Raw genomic sequence first — 14,514 nt, 5'->3', positions numbered from 1 at the left:
GGATGAAGCTCCTGGCTTCAGCCTGGCCCGGCCCTGGGGATGAGTGGAAGATTCTCTGTGACTTCTTTCTCTCTATGGAGTTTTGCCCTTATAAGTTTGTCATGTCTGGAATTGGGTCACCTGCTCTTCAAACTTTCTTCTTCTCTCTCTCTCTCTGTTTTTTTAAGATGTCTATTTTTATTGAAAGGTAGGTATTTACCGAAAGAGAGACAAACATCTTCCACCCGCTGGTTTACTACCCAAATGGTCACAACTGCCAGCACTAAGCCAATCCAAAAGCCAGAAGCCAGGAGCTTCTTCTGGGTCTCCCACGTGGGTGCAGGGTCCCAAGGCTTTGGGCCGTCCTCGACTGCTTTCCCAGGCCACAAGCAGGGAGCTAGAAGGGAATTGGAGCAGCTGGGATGTAAACTGGTGCCCATATGGGATCATGGCATATGGGGGTGGAGGATTGGCCAGTTGAACCATCATGCTGTTCATAGCTGGGTAGAGGGCCTCTGTGGTAAGCTTCCCACCCCTCTTGGCTGGAGAAATGCAAGCCAAGAATCTGCTCGACAGCCTTGCTTTAGAAGTGGTTTCTGGAACGTTTTCATTTCACTTGACTGGAAAGGCAGAGAAACAAGCAGAGATCTTCGCTCTGCAATGCTGGCCAAGCTGAAGACACCAGCCTGGAACGCCTCCCTGGGCTCCCTCCTGGCTGGCAGCGAGCAACCCCAGCACCTTCCTGGGTGTGCATTAGCAGGAAGCTGGATCGGAAGTGAAGGAGCCGGGACTGCAGCTAGGCAATGGGCTATGGAATGCTGGCATCCTAAGCTGCTGGGCCAGGCACCTACCCCTAGAACCACCTTGTCAACATGGCCCTGTCAAGAGTCCCTTTTCTTGCAATGGGGACTCTGGAACCACAGCAGAAGACAGGACAAAAAAAAAAAAAAAATCCCTCAATTACCTTGCTGCCCCAGAATGTCCCCTGTGGCCAGAGGGTACATTTCTGCCCTTAAATTCTCATCTCCTCTCCCCTACAGCTCCCTGGGGTACATCCCCCTAATGAGGGTGGTGCAATCGGTGCGACACACGACTCGGAAGTCCAGCACCACGCTGCGTGAGGGCTGGGTGGTCCATTACAGCAACAAGGACACGCTGGTGAGGGGGCGGGGCTCAGGTCTGTGTGGACGGGGACTGGGGTTGGGGGCGGGGCTGAGGTGTGGACGGAGCTAGGGTTACAGGCGTGGGTTATGGGGGTGAGCAAGGCGCAGGACAGGTAGAGAGGAGGGGTCCCAGCTAGGGTTGGGTCGGTGGGGGGGTGAGGTAGGGAGAGGCTGGGGTGGGGGCCTGCTGAAGCAGAACGGAGGGGCTGTGAGAGGCCAGGTGTGGGATACAGACGGGTGGAGTTGAGACCCGGAGAGGCAGCATTCATTTGAGAAGGGGTCCAGGTGGAAGTAGAGCTGGAGCTGAAGCTGCAAATCAGAGGTGAGGGTTATGGAGATGAGGGGCGGGGCATGATTTAGAAGAGGCGGGGCTAAGAGCGGGGATGTGGGTGGGGCCTGCTAGGTTGGGGTGGAGCTTGGCTGGGGAAGAGCTGCCTCCTTGGAGGAGTTTGTGGGCTGGCAGGAGGGCTGGTCCATCTCACCCTCTTCGACCTCTCTGTGCCCTCAGAGGAAGCGGCACTACTGGCGCCTGGACTGCAAGTGCATCACGCTCTTCCAGAACAACACAACCAACAGATACTACAAGGTGTGCCTGCCCCCTGCTCGCTCCAGATCCCGGGATCCATGCCCTCTCCCACCCCCACTCCCCCACTTCCAACCTTGTCTGCTGCTGGCACCCCCGTACACACACTCCAGCTGGGGAACCCTAGATGAGTCCTCTCTCCTCTCTGCCTGAGACCCCCTACCATGTCCTACCTGTTGTGCTCACCGGGGGCTGTTGCAGCACTGCAGATGCCTGGCAGTTGGCTGAGGGCCTGGCACCTGCAGGCGCTCTAGATCCGCTGGTTGCCCTGACTTGTCCCTGCTCTCCTTACCTTCCCCATCCTAGCCCTGTCCTGGACTGTGACGGTCTCTGCTTATTGGCTGGTCCTCTCCTGGCACTGTCTCTCCTCCTCTCGGTATATCTGACTTTCAGGAGGCTTCATTTAAACCTCACAGCTGTCAGGGGCGCCCAGGATCCTCACTGGCCCCTGCCGTGCCGTGTCTTCCTTGTGACCATGGCTGTGCTTTGTGGTCCATGAGCCCTGCATGGCCTCATTTCCTCCATCAAACACCTACTGTGCACCTGCTGGGGCCTGCAAACACTGGTGCTCCCCCCTCGTCTCCTTGCCAGCTGGCTCCCAGTTCTGCCTTGCGCCCTCACCACGCCACTCCCATCCCCCACCAGGAGATCCCACTGTCCGAGATCCTCACGGTGGAGCCCGCCCAGAACTTCAGCCTCGTGCCCCCGGGGACCAACCCGCACTGCTTCGAAATCATCACAGCCAATGCCACCTACTTTGTGGGCGAGACACCGGGCGGGGCCCCCGGGGGCCCCCACGGGCAGGGTGCTGAGTCGGCTCGGGGCTGGGAGACGGCCATCCGCCAGGCCCTGATGCCTGTCATCCTCCAGGACGCAGCCAGTGCGCCAGGCCACACACCCCACAGTAAGTCCTGCACACGGTTCCAGTGGGGGCTAGAGTAGGGCCCTGTGGAAGGCACGAGCCAGCGGCAAGTTGGCAGCCAGCAGAGCACAGAGAATGTGGCCTGGGTTCCAGTCTCCATGACCTGATAAGGGGCCTCAGGCTCCTTGTCTGAGACATGGGTGGTCTGGCTCTGGAGGCTGCTCGAGGAGGGGGTGAGTAACCCTGAGCTGCCCCCCCTCCCATGTCTCTCCTTGTCCCAGGACAAGCCTCTCTGAGCATCTCTGTGTCCAACAGCCAGATCCAAGAGAACGTGGTAAGCCTCCCGGCCTGCTTCCCCAACAACGTGCCCGGCTGTCCTGTCCATCGGCCCCTGTCCCTGACTCCACTGTCATCTGTGTCTCCTCCCCACAGGACATCGCCACGGTCTACCAGATCTTCCCAGATGAAGTACTGGGCTCCGGGCAGTTTGGCGTGGTCTATGGAGGTAAGGACACCTATGTCCACTCAGAGGAGGGACCGAGCCCTGGCTTGGCTCCAAGCCTTTCTTCCTCGTTGGTGGCCGTGAGCTCACCTCCTGTTGCACTGACTTAGGTACGAGTACCTGCATTGGGTCCCATATGGCTTCCCAGTGGATTCTCCTCTTGTCATTGTTAGCAGCTAGATCTTCCATTCTGATTGGATAATGGGAGTAAATTCTGCACTGTGATTGGCCACAGAGCTACAGCTAGCTTCTGATGGATGGGGAGACTAAATTCTGCCTTTTAACAACAGTGCTAGATCCTAGATTGGCCTGGATTGCAATTTTTTTTTCTTAAAATTCATTTATTTTTGAGCTTGGCACGAAAGCCTAGAGGCTAAAGTCCTCACCTTGCATTCACTGGAATCCCATATGGACGCCAGTTCTAATCCCAGCAGCCCTGCTTCCATCCAGCTCCCTGCCTGTGGCCTGGAAAAGCAGTCAAGGACGACCCAAAGCCTTGAGACCCTGCACCCGCGTGGGAGACCTGGAGTAGGCTCCTGGCTCCTGGCTCCAGATCAGTTCAGCTCTGGCTGTTGCAGCCACCTGGAGAGTGAATCAGTGGATAGAAGATCTTTCTCTCTGTCTCTCCTCTCTGTATATTTGACTTTGCAATGAAAATAAAGAAATCTGAAAAAACAATTTTCATTGGAAAGTCTTTATTGGAAAGCCAGATTTACAGAAAGAGACAGAGAGAAAGAGATATACAGAGAGACAGAAAGATCTTCCAGCCGCTGGTTCACTCCCCAGATGGCTGCAAGGACTGGAACTGAACCAATCCAAATCCAGAAGAAACTTCTTCCAGTTTTCCCATGTGGATGCAGGGTCCCAAAGCTTTGGACCATTCTCCACTGCTTTTCCAGGCCACAAACAGGGAGCTGAGTCAAAGTGTAGCAGCCGGGCCGGCAGCGTGGCCTAGTGGCTAAAGTCCTCCCCTTTAACGCACCGGGATCCCAAGTGGGCGCTGGTTCTAATCCCGGCAGCTCCACTTCCCATCCATCTCCCTGCTTGTGGCCTTGGAAAGCAGTTGAGGATGGTCCAAGGCTTTGGGACCCTGCACGCACATGGGAGACCCAGAAGAGGTTCCTGGTTCCTGGCTTCGGATCGGCGCAGCACCCGCTGTTGCATTCACGTGGGAAGTGAATCATCGGACGGATGATCTTCCTGTCTGTCTCTCCTCCTTTCTGTATATCTGACTTTGTAATAAAAAATTAATGTATCTTTAAAAAAAAAAAAAGCAAAGTGTAGCAGCCAAGATTAGAACCTTGGCCGTATGGGATGCTGGTGCCGCAGGCAGAGTATTATCTGTTAGGCCACAGCATTGGCCCTGAATTAGAAATCCAGTTTCTCTGTTGATTCCTGCTTTTCCTTCCTGCCTCTGTTAGGCTTAGGCCCATCTCCTGTGTCTTCCTGAGGGGTTTAGCTCACCTCTGGTCAGCTCTGGATGTGTCTCCTTAGCAGGAGGGGCCTCTCCTGACCTCTCCTGCCGAGGTCAGGCACTCTTACTCCTGCCCATCCTCTTCCCAGGAAAGCACCGCAAGACAAGCCGTGATGTGGCAGTGAAGGTCATTGACAAGCTGCGCTTCCCCACCAAGCAGGAGAGCCAGCTGCGGAACGAGGTGGCCATACTACAGGTAACCGCCCGGCGCTGGCCAGTTCTGCCCTGCTGGGGAAAACCCTCCCTTTCTGCTGCTTCCAGGCTGGGGGAAGCAGGCTTCCAGGTGGGCTGAGCGGGCAAATTGAATGGGAGAACACGGGTAAGGCCAGGACAGGGTGCCAGGCATGATTTAACGGACACAGACGTACAAGGACCCTTCCCATTTCCCCAAGCTCCCCTCTCTCCCTCCCACCTTCACAATTTCTCCATGTTTCAAAGTTCCCCACCGGCCTGTAGGATAGGGTGAGATTCTTCTGCCTCCCCCACTCCCCCAGCACCACCCAGCACCGAGAGGGAGGGAGCTGTGGACATCCCAAGCAGTGTGTCCCTTCCTAAGGCCAGCTGTGTCCATGGGAGTCCACTCGACCTTGACCCAGCTCATCCCTCCACAGAGCCTGCGGCACCCCGGCATCGTGAACCTGGAGTGCATGTTTGAGACACCCGAAAAGGTGTTCGTGGTGATGGAGAAGCTGCACGGGGACATGCTGGAGATGATCCTGTCCAGCGAGAAGGGCCGGCTGCCCGAGCGCCTTACCAAGTTCCTCATCACCCAGGTAAGCCTGCAGCTGCTGCTCCCCTGAAACCTGTCCGTGGAAAGCTTCGCCCATCCTTGAAGCCCCCCCGCCCACAGGCTGCCCTGCCTGTCCAGGAAGCCCCGCCCACAGGCTGCACTGCATTCCAGAAAGCCCCGCCCACAGGCTGCCCTGCCTGTCCAGGAAGCCCCGCCCACAGGCTGCCCTGCCTCCCCAGAAACTATGCCCTTGGGTCACCCTTAGAAACACCCTTAGGTGCCTGTCTAGGCTGGCAGACAGCAGTTGGGCATGCGTGAAGCAGATAATAAAAATCACAACACTAGAGTAGTAATAATGGGGATAATAGGAGAACATAGTGAAGGGAATAAGTTAAAAAGAAAGAGTGCTAATAAAACCGAAAATAGAATAATGATCAAAGAAAGAATAGAATAGGAATGGCTACTGTGTTCTTGTTGTTACAAAGAGAATAAGATGTGACGGAGGAGTCCGGCTCCTTGGGGCCTGACTTCACTCATGCAAACAAAAAAAAGAAGAGAAAGTGTTTTTCTTTCTTGTTTATTCATTCATTCAGTCATTCAGGGAACACTTGCCTGGCAGCCCCACTCTGCATCCAGCCCTGTGCTGGCAGGAGTGGGGACCCAGCAGTGACCAAGACGCTGGTCCCAGACCGTGCCCACCCTGAGTGCGCAGGGCTGACTGTGGGGCCTGGGTAGGAGAATCGGGGAGCTTGCGACACGGCCACTGGCATTCACTGAGCACTCTTAGGCCAGCACCCCGACCTCTGTCACTCCCCTGTCGTGGTGGAGGAGAGTGAGGCCCAGAGATGTCAGGTCACTTGCCCAGGGTCACACAGCCTATGGGAACTGCACCTAGGGTGTCCGCCTTGCCCCACTTTGTGTGTGTGTGTTTTTTCTTTTGTTTGTTTGTTTGTTTGTTTTTAATAAGATGTTTTTATTTGAAAAGTAGTTACAAAGAGAGAGAGAGGCAAAGGGAAAGATCTCCCGTCTGCTAGTTCCCTTGTGAAATGGCCACACAGGAAGAGCTGGACCAGTGTGAAGCCATGAACTTCTTCCACATCTACCACATGGCGCAGGGACCCTGCTCTACCGCGTGGCGCAGGGACCCAGCTCTGCCACGTGGCACAGGGACCCAGCTCTGCCACGTGGTGCAGGGACCCAGCTCTGCCACGTGGCACAGGGACCCAGCTCTGCCACATGGCGCAGGGACCCAAGCACTTGAATCATCTTCCATTGTTTCATTAGCAGGGACCTGGATCAGAGCAGCTGGGACTTGAACAGGTGTCCGTGTGGGATGCTGGCACTGGTTCTGGTGGCCTAATGTGCTATGCCACAGCACCAGCCCCCAGTTTATGCTCTATACAGATTCTCGTGGTGTGACTGGGGGATGTGACTGGGGGATTCCTGCCAGGCCCCTTCCCCTCCCCACCTGGGGATTTTTTTTTTTTATTTTATTTTTGTGACTCACCAGGTCCTTTAGGTAAAATATCTTAGTGTTTGCATAAAACCTACATGCATCCTCCTGGGTACTTTGCTTCCCAAGTTGGGTTTACTTATTTCTTTGGAAAGCAGAGACACAGTTCTTCCCTCTGCTGCTTCTCTTCCCAAATGCCCACGGCAGCCAGGGCTGGGCCAGTGCTGGGCCAGGCGGAAGCCAGGAGCCGTTCTCCCATGTGGGTAGCAGGGACCCAAGGACCGAGCCTCCTGGAGCCTACAGCAGAAGCAGGACTCACACCCAAGCACTTCAACATGTGCAGCATCCGAGGGAGGGTATGAAGCATCACCCCCCAAGGCAGCCCACCACCCAGCATTCTTTTATTTTTAAAGATTTCATTTTTATTAGGAAGTCAGATTTACAGAGAAAAGGAGAGATAGAATGATCTTTCATCTGCTGGTTCATTCCTCAAATGGCCACGATGGCCAGAGCTGGGCTGATCCGAAGCCAGGAGCCAGGAGCTTCTTTCGGGTCTCCCACACGGGTGCAGGGTCCCAAGCCTGGATGGGAAGTGGAGCAGCCAGTACATGCAAAGCAACGACTTTAGCCACTAGGCTACCACCCCGGGCCCCCAGCATAAATGTAAATGTAAATATAAAATCATGTCTGGATAATTTATAGCACTTAATGTGATCAGAGTGCTGTGTAATTCAGTGTTGTATAATAATCCAAAGCCGGGATCCTGCAACTCCACTTGGGTCCAGGAACCCACGTCATTGGGCCCCTGCTGCCCTCCCAGGCACATTAACAAGGAGCTGGATTAGAAGTGCCACAGCCAGGGCTAGAACCTCACTCACATGGGCTGACAGTGTCACCAACTACTTTAACATGACACTGGCTTTTTTTTTTTATTGAACTGTGAGAGCTCTTTGTAGATGAGGGACTTCAGAGCCTCGCCTACCCTAGTATGGAGTTGCCTCTACATTTTGCTTGTGGCTTTTCCCCCTGTGATGGTACATGTTCCGTTTTGCGAATCCTGGGTTTCATATCCATGGGGCACGTTCCTCCCTTTTTTCTGGGGGATGGTCTCTGTGGGCCACAAAGGCCCCCGTGCTATTTCCTCTGCCCTGGCCTGGGGCCTTCTTCCTTGCCCCGCTGTGGATCCTCGTCAGGCAGGCTGGCTCGGGGGTGGGCACAGGACAGTCGCCGAGTGGGGCTTGGCTGACCTCAGGCAGGGTGGGGGTTGAGGCTCTTCAGAACGAGTGGTTTCTCTTTGCCGCTTCTCTTCCTGCCTTTCCACCTGCTGTCTCTCCGTCTCTCTCTCTCTCTCTCTCTGTAGATCTCTGCTTTCTGGTTCTTACCTGCGTCTCCTCCACCTCCTGTGCTAATAAGCCTTTTTGCCCTATGGATGTTTGTACCTCGCCAGCAGCCTCTGAGGTAGGTTTTGTCATCAGCCCATTTTGCCAGTGAGGAAACTGAGTTCCTAGGAGGTCATGTCTTGGGTTCAGCTCCGTTGGCTGTGTCTGACCAAAGCGGCCAACAGGAGAGCTGGGGACAGTGTTGCTGGGGAACACTAGACAATGCATGGAAAATAGAATCCAAGGACATCTCTCATTCTCTTTTTTTAAAAAAGATTTATTTATTTTTATTGAAAAATCAGATATACAGAGAGGAGGAGAGACAGAGAGGAAGATCTTCCGTCCAATGATTCATTCCCCAAGTGAATGCAATGGCCGGTGCTGTGCCAATTTGAAGCCAGGAGCCAGGAACCTACTGCAGGTCTCCCATGTGGGTACAGGGTCCCAAGGCTTTGGGCCATCCTCGACTGCTTTCCCAGGCCACAAGCAGGGAGCTGGATGGGAGGTGGAACTGCCAGGATTAGAACCAGCACCCATATGGGATCCCAGCGTGTTCAAGGCAAGGACTTTAGCCACTAGGCTACCACACCAGGCCCGGAAGCATCTCTCTTGCTGCACAAGAAGCTGAAATCTGTGTCCAGGAGGGTCTCCAGATAAGTTCGCAAATTGTGTATAATGAAACAAATCTAAGTGGGTTTCAACTTTTTTTTTGAAAGAGGCAGGGGTATGGAGCCCTTCCCTCCCATGTTCAACTGCCAGAGCCCGGATAGAGCCAGAAACTTGCTGCACAACTCCTCCGTGGCTGAGTGATGCTTGTGACCTGAGCCCTCACCATCACCTCCCCCAGCCGGGCTGGCAGGAGCTGGGCGTCGGATCCAGGCATTCCCGTGTGGCATGTGGGTGTCTGAACCAGCACCCTCATCACCTCTAAACGGCCATTGTTTCCATTTTTCCATGAACTTTTTTTTAGAGTATTAATTCAAAAAGCAGAGATCTTTGGTCCAGTTAGCTCCAGCTAAAATGGCCCCAGCTGCTGGGAGCTGGACTAGACCAGAGCCAGGAGCCAGCAGCTCCATCCAGGTCTCCCATGTGGGTGCAGGGACCCAAGGACTGGGCCCTCCTCCTCTGCTCTAGCAGGGAGCTGGATGAAAAGTGGAACAGGGCAGGGCGCATCCGGGGCGGGGCTCCTCTGCCTCCCTCCCCAGGCCCATCTCCCTGTCCCCACAGATTCTGGTGGCGCTGAGACATCTGCACTTCAAGAACATCGTCCACTGTGACCTGAAACCGGAAAACGTGCTGCTGGCGTCAGCGGACCCATTTCCACAGGTCAGTCAGGGCTGCGCCGGCTTTGGGGACCCCCAGACAACCTCGGTAGCTGTTGGGGAGGGGGTGCAAGGGGTGGAGACTGTATTTGTCAAGGGGCAAGGTTAGCCTCGGACATGGGGGTCCATGAGCATTCTGGGGTCCAAAGGTGGTGCCATGGTGGTGTTGCGGCTACGCAGCCGATGTCTTGGGCTTCCTGCCTTAGCGCCACCCGGCTCACCACTCACCGTGTCTGCCTTCTAGGGTAGAGAAGGAAGGTCCTGGAAGGATGCAGGCAGCATTCTCTGTCACACCCCATTGGCCATGGCTGTCACTGGGTGCTGGGGAGGCTGGGAAATGTAGTCTATTTGGGGTGGCCACGCGCGGCTTTAAGTTAGGGACAGTTAAGGGAGAAGTAGCAAAGAAAACCAAAAGTCGGCGACATGGCTCTCCAGTAGGATGACAAAACAGTCCTGGAGTTAGCTGCTTGGCCTGAAGTCACCAACCCCTGCAACCACAATGCGGGGGAGGGACTGGGGTCTCCCCTGCGCCCCTGGAGAGAGCAGCACGGGCTGGCCGAGGTGCCATTGCAGGTGCGCATCCTGGGAGGAATCCGAGGCCTGGAGCAGGGAGTCCCTCACTCGGGGCCACACAGCCTGGCTGTGCCCTGCTCGGGGTGCGGCAGCGGCCTGACCGAGCACCGGCTGCGCCCGCAGGTCAAGCTGTGTGACTTCGGCTTCGCGCGCATCATCGGCGAGAAGTCGTTCCGGCGCTCGGTGGTGGGCACGCCCGCCTACCTGGCGCCCGAGGTGCTGCTCAACCAGGGCTACAACCGCTCGCTGGACATGTGGTCGGTGGGTGTGATCATGTACGTCAGCCTCAGCGGCACGTTCCCCTTCAATGAGGACGAGGACATCAACGACCAGATCCAGAACGCCGCCTTCATGTACCCGGCCAGTCCCTGGAGCTGCATCTCGGCTGGCGGTGAGTGAGCAGGCCGCCGGGGGGAGGGCGACGTGGGCGGGGCCTGAGAGGGGCGGGGGCCGAGAGGGCGGGGCCGAGCATGGGGCGGGCTGTGAGGGCTGGGGCATGAGAGGGTGGGCCTGAGAGGGGCGGGGCCCGAGAGGGCGGACTATGAGGGGCGGGGCCGAGCGAGGGGCGGGGCCTGAGTGGGTGGACTATGAGGGGCGGGCTGTGAGGGCTGGGGCATGAGAGGATGGGCCTAGTGAGGGGCGGGGTCTGTGATGGGGCGGGGCTGAGTGGGGGCGGGGCTGAGTGAGGGGGCTGTGAGGGGCCTAGTGGGAGCAGGGTGTGAGGGGTGTGGCATCAGAGGAGGCCTAGTCAGGAGCGGGACCTTATCAGATGGGCGGGACATGAGGGGTGGGCCCAGCGAGGGGCAGGGCCTAGCATATGGGCGGGGCACTAAAGGATGAGGTCGAGCTGTTTGTGAGGGGGTGAGCCTAGCCAGGGGCGGGGCCTAGTTGGGGCGGGGCTTGGTTGGGGACGGTCCTATGGCGGGGTCATGAGAGGTGGGGCCTACTGGAGGGGTGGGGTTTAGTGGGGGCGGGGCCGTAACAGGGGCAGGTCCTTGTTCCGGATGATAGGGTTAGGGCCTGGAGAGACCTGTGTTAGAGGGGTGGATCCTGCATGCCACTGCTAGGGGAGGGGCCTCAAAGGGGGCGGGACCACACATCCCAGGGCCTGGGTGGAGCCTCGCAGTGGGGCGGGGCCACTGAAGGGGCAGGCCTGTTGGTGGTTCCAAGCCTGAGGGGCTGACCAGACCCTGCCTGTCAAGGGCAGAGGCTGAGAGGGTCAGGGCTTGAGGAAGCCTTGAGTTGGGCGAGAGGAGAATGCCGGTGCATGAAGAGGGGTAGCGGGAGGGGCTCTAGAGGGCTGTGACCTCATGTAGCAGGGTGGGGCGGAAGTGCCAAGGTGACTTAGTGTGTGGATGGACAAGCCGGAGGAGCCTCAGGTGTGAACCCTAGCCCGGCACTGGTGTACACCCACAGTCTCTCTAGCCACAAAGTCAGCGTTTGCCAATTTGGCCAGCTTCAAAGTATTCAGGAAACCACATGGCATCCACACTGTGGATCAGTGCGCAGGCTTAAATGATTTGAAAGGTAAATTGGTGGGTCAGGATGGGGGAGACAGATCTTCCATCAGCTGGTTTGGTCCCCAAATGCGCAAGACAGCCAGGCAGGGCTGGGCCTGGCTAAAACCAGGAGGCGTTGCGGAGGCCCTGGTTCCTCTCACTGTTGGTTTTGTGGATACACAGATCGTTGGATCTGCACGGACCAGGGAGATCCATCAGGTTCCCACTTAAAACACATTTCTTTTCTCCTTAAAAAAAAAAGTGCGTGTTAATTAAAAATGTGTGTGTGTGTGTGTGTGTGTGAGACACAAAGCGCTTGCTCAATTCCATTAGCACATTCACCAAGTCTTTGCAGGGCAGAGCCAAAGCTGAGAGCTCCGGACATTCAGGGCAGGGCTGTGTGTGCATCTAAAGAGTTGTTTATTGTGTCTGGAGCTGTAGAATTCTTTATTTTGAAAGTGATACAGAGGGATAGGGAGAGACACAAAGAGAGGGATCTTCCAGCTGCTGGTTCACTCCCTGGACGACCACAAGGGCCACCGCTTTGCCAGGCTGAAGCCATGAGCCCAGAGCTGCATCTAGGTCTCCCGCGTGGCTGCAGGGATCCAAGCATGTGGGCCACCCTTGCTCTACTGTCAGTTATCCAGTAGGGGCTGTCAGTGACCTGGAAGTGGGAGCCAGGATGTAGAACTTGTAAAACAAAACAACAACAACAACAAAACACAAAAAAACAGGCACTCGTGTGCACCTGCACAATGGGAAGAAACACCTTGGTTTATTAATGACAAAATGGGTGAAATGGGTGGCTGGGACCCATCATGGTAACTTAGTGGCAAAAGTCCTCGCCTTGCATGCTCTGGGATGCCATATGGGTGCCAGTTCTAATCCTGGCTGCTCCACTTCCCAGCCAACTCTCTGCTTGTGGCCTGGAAAAGCAGTCAAGGACGGCCCAAAGTCTAGGGACCCTGCACCCATGTGGGGGACCCAGCAGAGGCTCCAGGCTTCTGGCTTCGGATCGGCTCAGCTCTGGCAGTTGTTCTGGCTGCTTGGGGAGTGAATCATCAGACTAAAGATTTTCCTCTCTGTCTCCTCTTCTCTGTATGTCTGACTTTCCAATAAAAGTAAAACAAATCTTAAAGAAATGGGTGGCTGGCACTGCTGAGGTGTGTCCCCGCCCCATGGGCTAGGGCAGACAGGCAGGCTGGGGTGGCCTGTTGGAGGAGAGTGAGCTCCTCGACAGGCAGGACTCAACCGCCTCTTTCCTTTCCCTGCAGCCATCGACCTCATCAACAACCTGCTGCAGGTGAAGATGCGCAAGCGCTACAGCGTGGACAAATCTCTCAGCCACTCGTGGCTGCAGGTGATGCAGGAAGCTCAGCTAGTCATTGGCTGCGTTGGAGGAAGGGGGTGGGACTAGTTAGCGCTCTCACTGACTGGCAGGTAGTGATCTGGGCTGCGGGGAGAGGGTTGAACTATATTTCTACTGGCTGTGCAGTTGGCAAGGGGTGTGGCTTCGCTTTCATTGACAAGCTTCGGGATCGGCTCATTGCCTTCAGGGCAGCTGGCAAGCTAACCCCTGTTCTCTCGGGCCTAGGAGTACCAGACGTGGCTGGACCTCCGGGAGCTGGAAACCAAGATGGGCGAGCGGTACATCACACACGAGAGCGACGATGCGCGCTGGGAGCAGTTCATGGCAGAGCAGCCTCTTCCTGGAACGTGCCCTGCTGGGGAGCTGGGCAGGGCCTGCTTGCCCCAGGACCATGAGATGCAGGGCTTGGCCGAGCGCGTCAGCGTCCTTTGAGGCAATGTCCCGCCACCGGCTGCTGCCCTAGTCCGGTCCAAGACTGTTCTCAGAGGATGCGAGAGAACCTGTGGGGGGAGGCTGGGCTGGGAGGAGGGGGTGGGGGTTGTCGTCCTCCTCCTAACCCCCAGGCCGCTCCTTTGTCCCCGGTCATTAAAACAGACTTTTCTCGGCCTCTGGCAGCACCCCATTCCTGAGTTGCTGGCCTGTTCTCCAAGATGGAGCTCTTCGAGCTGAGCAGGAGGCCAGGGCAAGGCAGAGTGGAAAGGCCGGGGAGAGGCGACGAAAGGCAGCCTGTGGTAGAGATGCAATAGGAGGCCGTGGGGGCTGGATGGGGGAGCAAAGCCAGGGAGAAGAGGAGTAATGGAGGAGAGAGTGGGGGCATGACCTGGAAGAAGACAAGTGACTAGACTTACCCCTGGATAGGTCCTGATAACAACCATCATCAATTAAAAATTTTACTCGGGGCCAGCATGGTGGCTTAGCTGCTAAAACTGCTTGCCACACTGGAAGCCCATGTGGGCATCATCTTGAACTCCCGGCTATGCTGCTTCTGGTCCAGCTCCCTGCTAAGCCTCTGGGAAAACATCAGAGAATGGCTCAAGAGCTTGGGTCCCTGCACCCACGTGGGGCACTTGGCGGAAGCTGCTGGCTCCTGGCTTCATTTCAGCCCAGCTGCTTTACTTCCCATCCAACTCCCTGCTTGTGGCCTGGAAAAACAGCATAGGATGGCTCAAATCTTTTGGGACCCTGCACCCGTGAGGGAGACCTGGAGGAAGCTCTTGGCTTCGGATTCACTCAGCCCGGGCCATTGTCACTGGGGAGTGAATCAGCAGATCTTTCTCTGTTCTCCATCTTTATGTAAATTATGTAAGTTTGTCTTTCTCTTAAAAAAAAAATCGCACATGATGGAGAGAAGGAAAGGACTTTATCCAAGAAGGGGAGGAGGCCACAAGGTAAGCCCTGGCCTGTGACTCCCACTTCTGATGCAGCTTCCTGCCAATGTGCCGAGGAAGGATGGGCCAAGTGCTACCCACAGGGGAGAACCGGGAGAAGCTCCTGGCTTCAGGTCGGCTCAGCCTTGGTCACTGCAGACATTTGGGGAGTGAACTGGTGTAATGATGATCTTTCTCTCCCTTTCTGTGGCTGCCTTCCAACTAAATAAAATAACCCTTTTTTAAGAAAATAATGTAT

At 56.0% G+C, this 14,514-nt stretch overlaps 1 protein-coding gene across 3 annotated transcripts in view; it reads left to right on the top strand.

The window, feature by feature from the left end:
- The window catches only part of PRKD2 (protein kinase D2), a 28,315-nt gene extending 13,801 nt beyond the window's left edge, over positions 1 to 14,514 (top strand). For all 3 annotated transcript variants that reach the window (XM_058675125.1, XM_058675126.1, XM_058675127.1), the window contains 11 exons: positions 1,020 to 1,137; positions 1,651 to 1,728; positions 2,371 to 2,629; positions 2,869 to 2,921; positions 3,020 to 3,092; positions 4,653 to 4,759; positions 5,175 to 5,336; positions 9,353 to 9,451; positions 10,144 to 10,411; positions 12,794 to 12,879; positions 13,114 to 14,514. In XM_058675125.1, the coding sequence (XP_058531108.1) occupies positions 1,020 to 1,137; positions 1,651 to 1,728; positions 2,371 to 2,629; positions 2,869 to 2,921; positions 3,020 to 3,092; positions 4,653 to 4,759; positions 5,175 to 5,336; positions 9,353 to 9,451; positions 10,144 to 10,411; positions 12,794 to 12,879; positions 13,114 to 13,320 (1,510 nt within the window). In that variant the 3' untranslated portion in view covers positions 13,321 to 14,514. The remainder of the gene's footprint in view (positions 1 to 1,019; positions 1,138 to 1,650; positions 1,729 to 2,370; positions 2,630 to 2,868; positions 2,922 to 3,019; positions 3,093 to 4,652; positions 4,760 to 5,174; positions 5,337 to 9,352; positions 9,452 to 10,143; positions 10,412 to 12,793; positions 12,880 to 13,113) is intronic.

Source organism: Ochotona princeps, chromosome 16 (genome assembly GCF_030435755.1).
Source record: "Ochotona princeps isolate mOchPri1 chromosome 16, mOchPri1.hap1, whole genome shotgun sequence".
Taxonomy (NCBI): Eukaryota; Metazoa; Chordata; class Mammalia; order Lagomorpha; family Ochotonidae; genus Ochotona; species Ochotona princeps.
The sequence above is the reverse complement of the archived record's forward strand: the minus strand, read 5'-3'. Positions and strand labels throughout refer to the sequence as shown.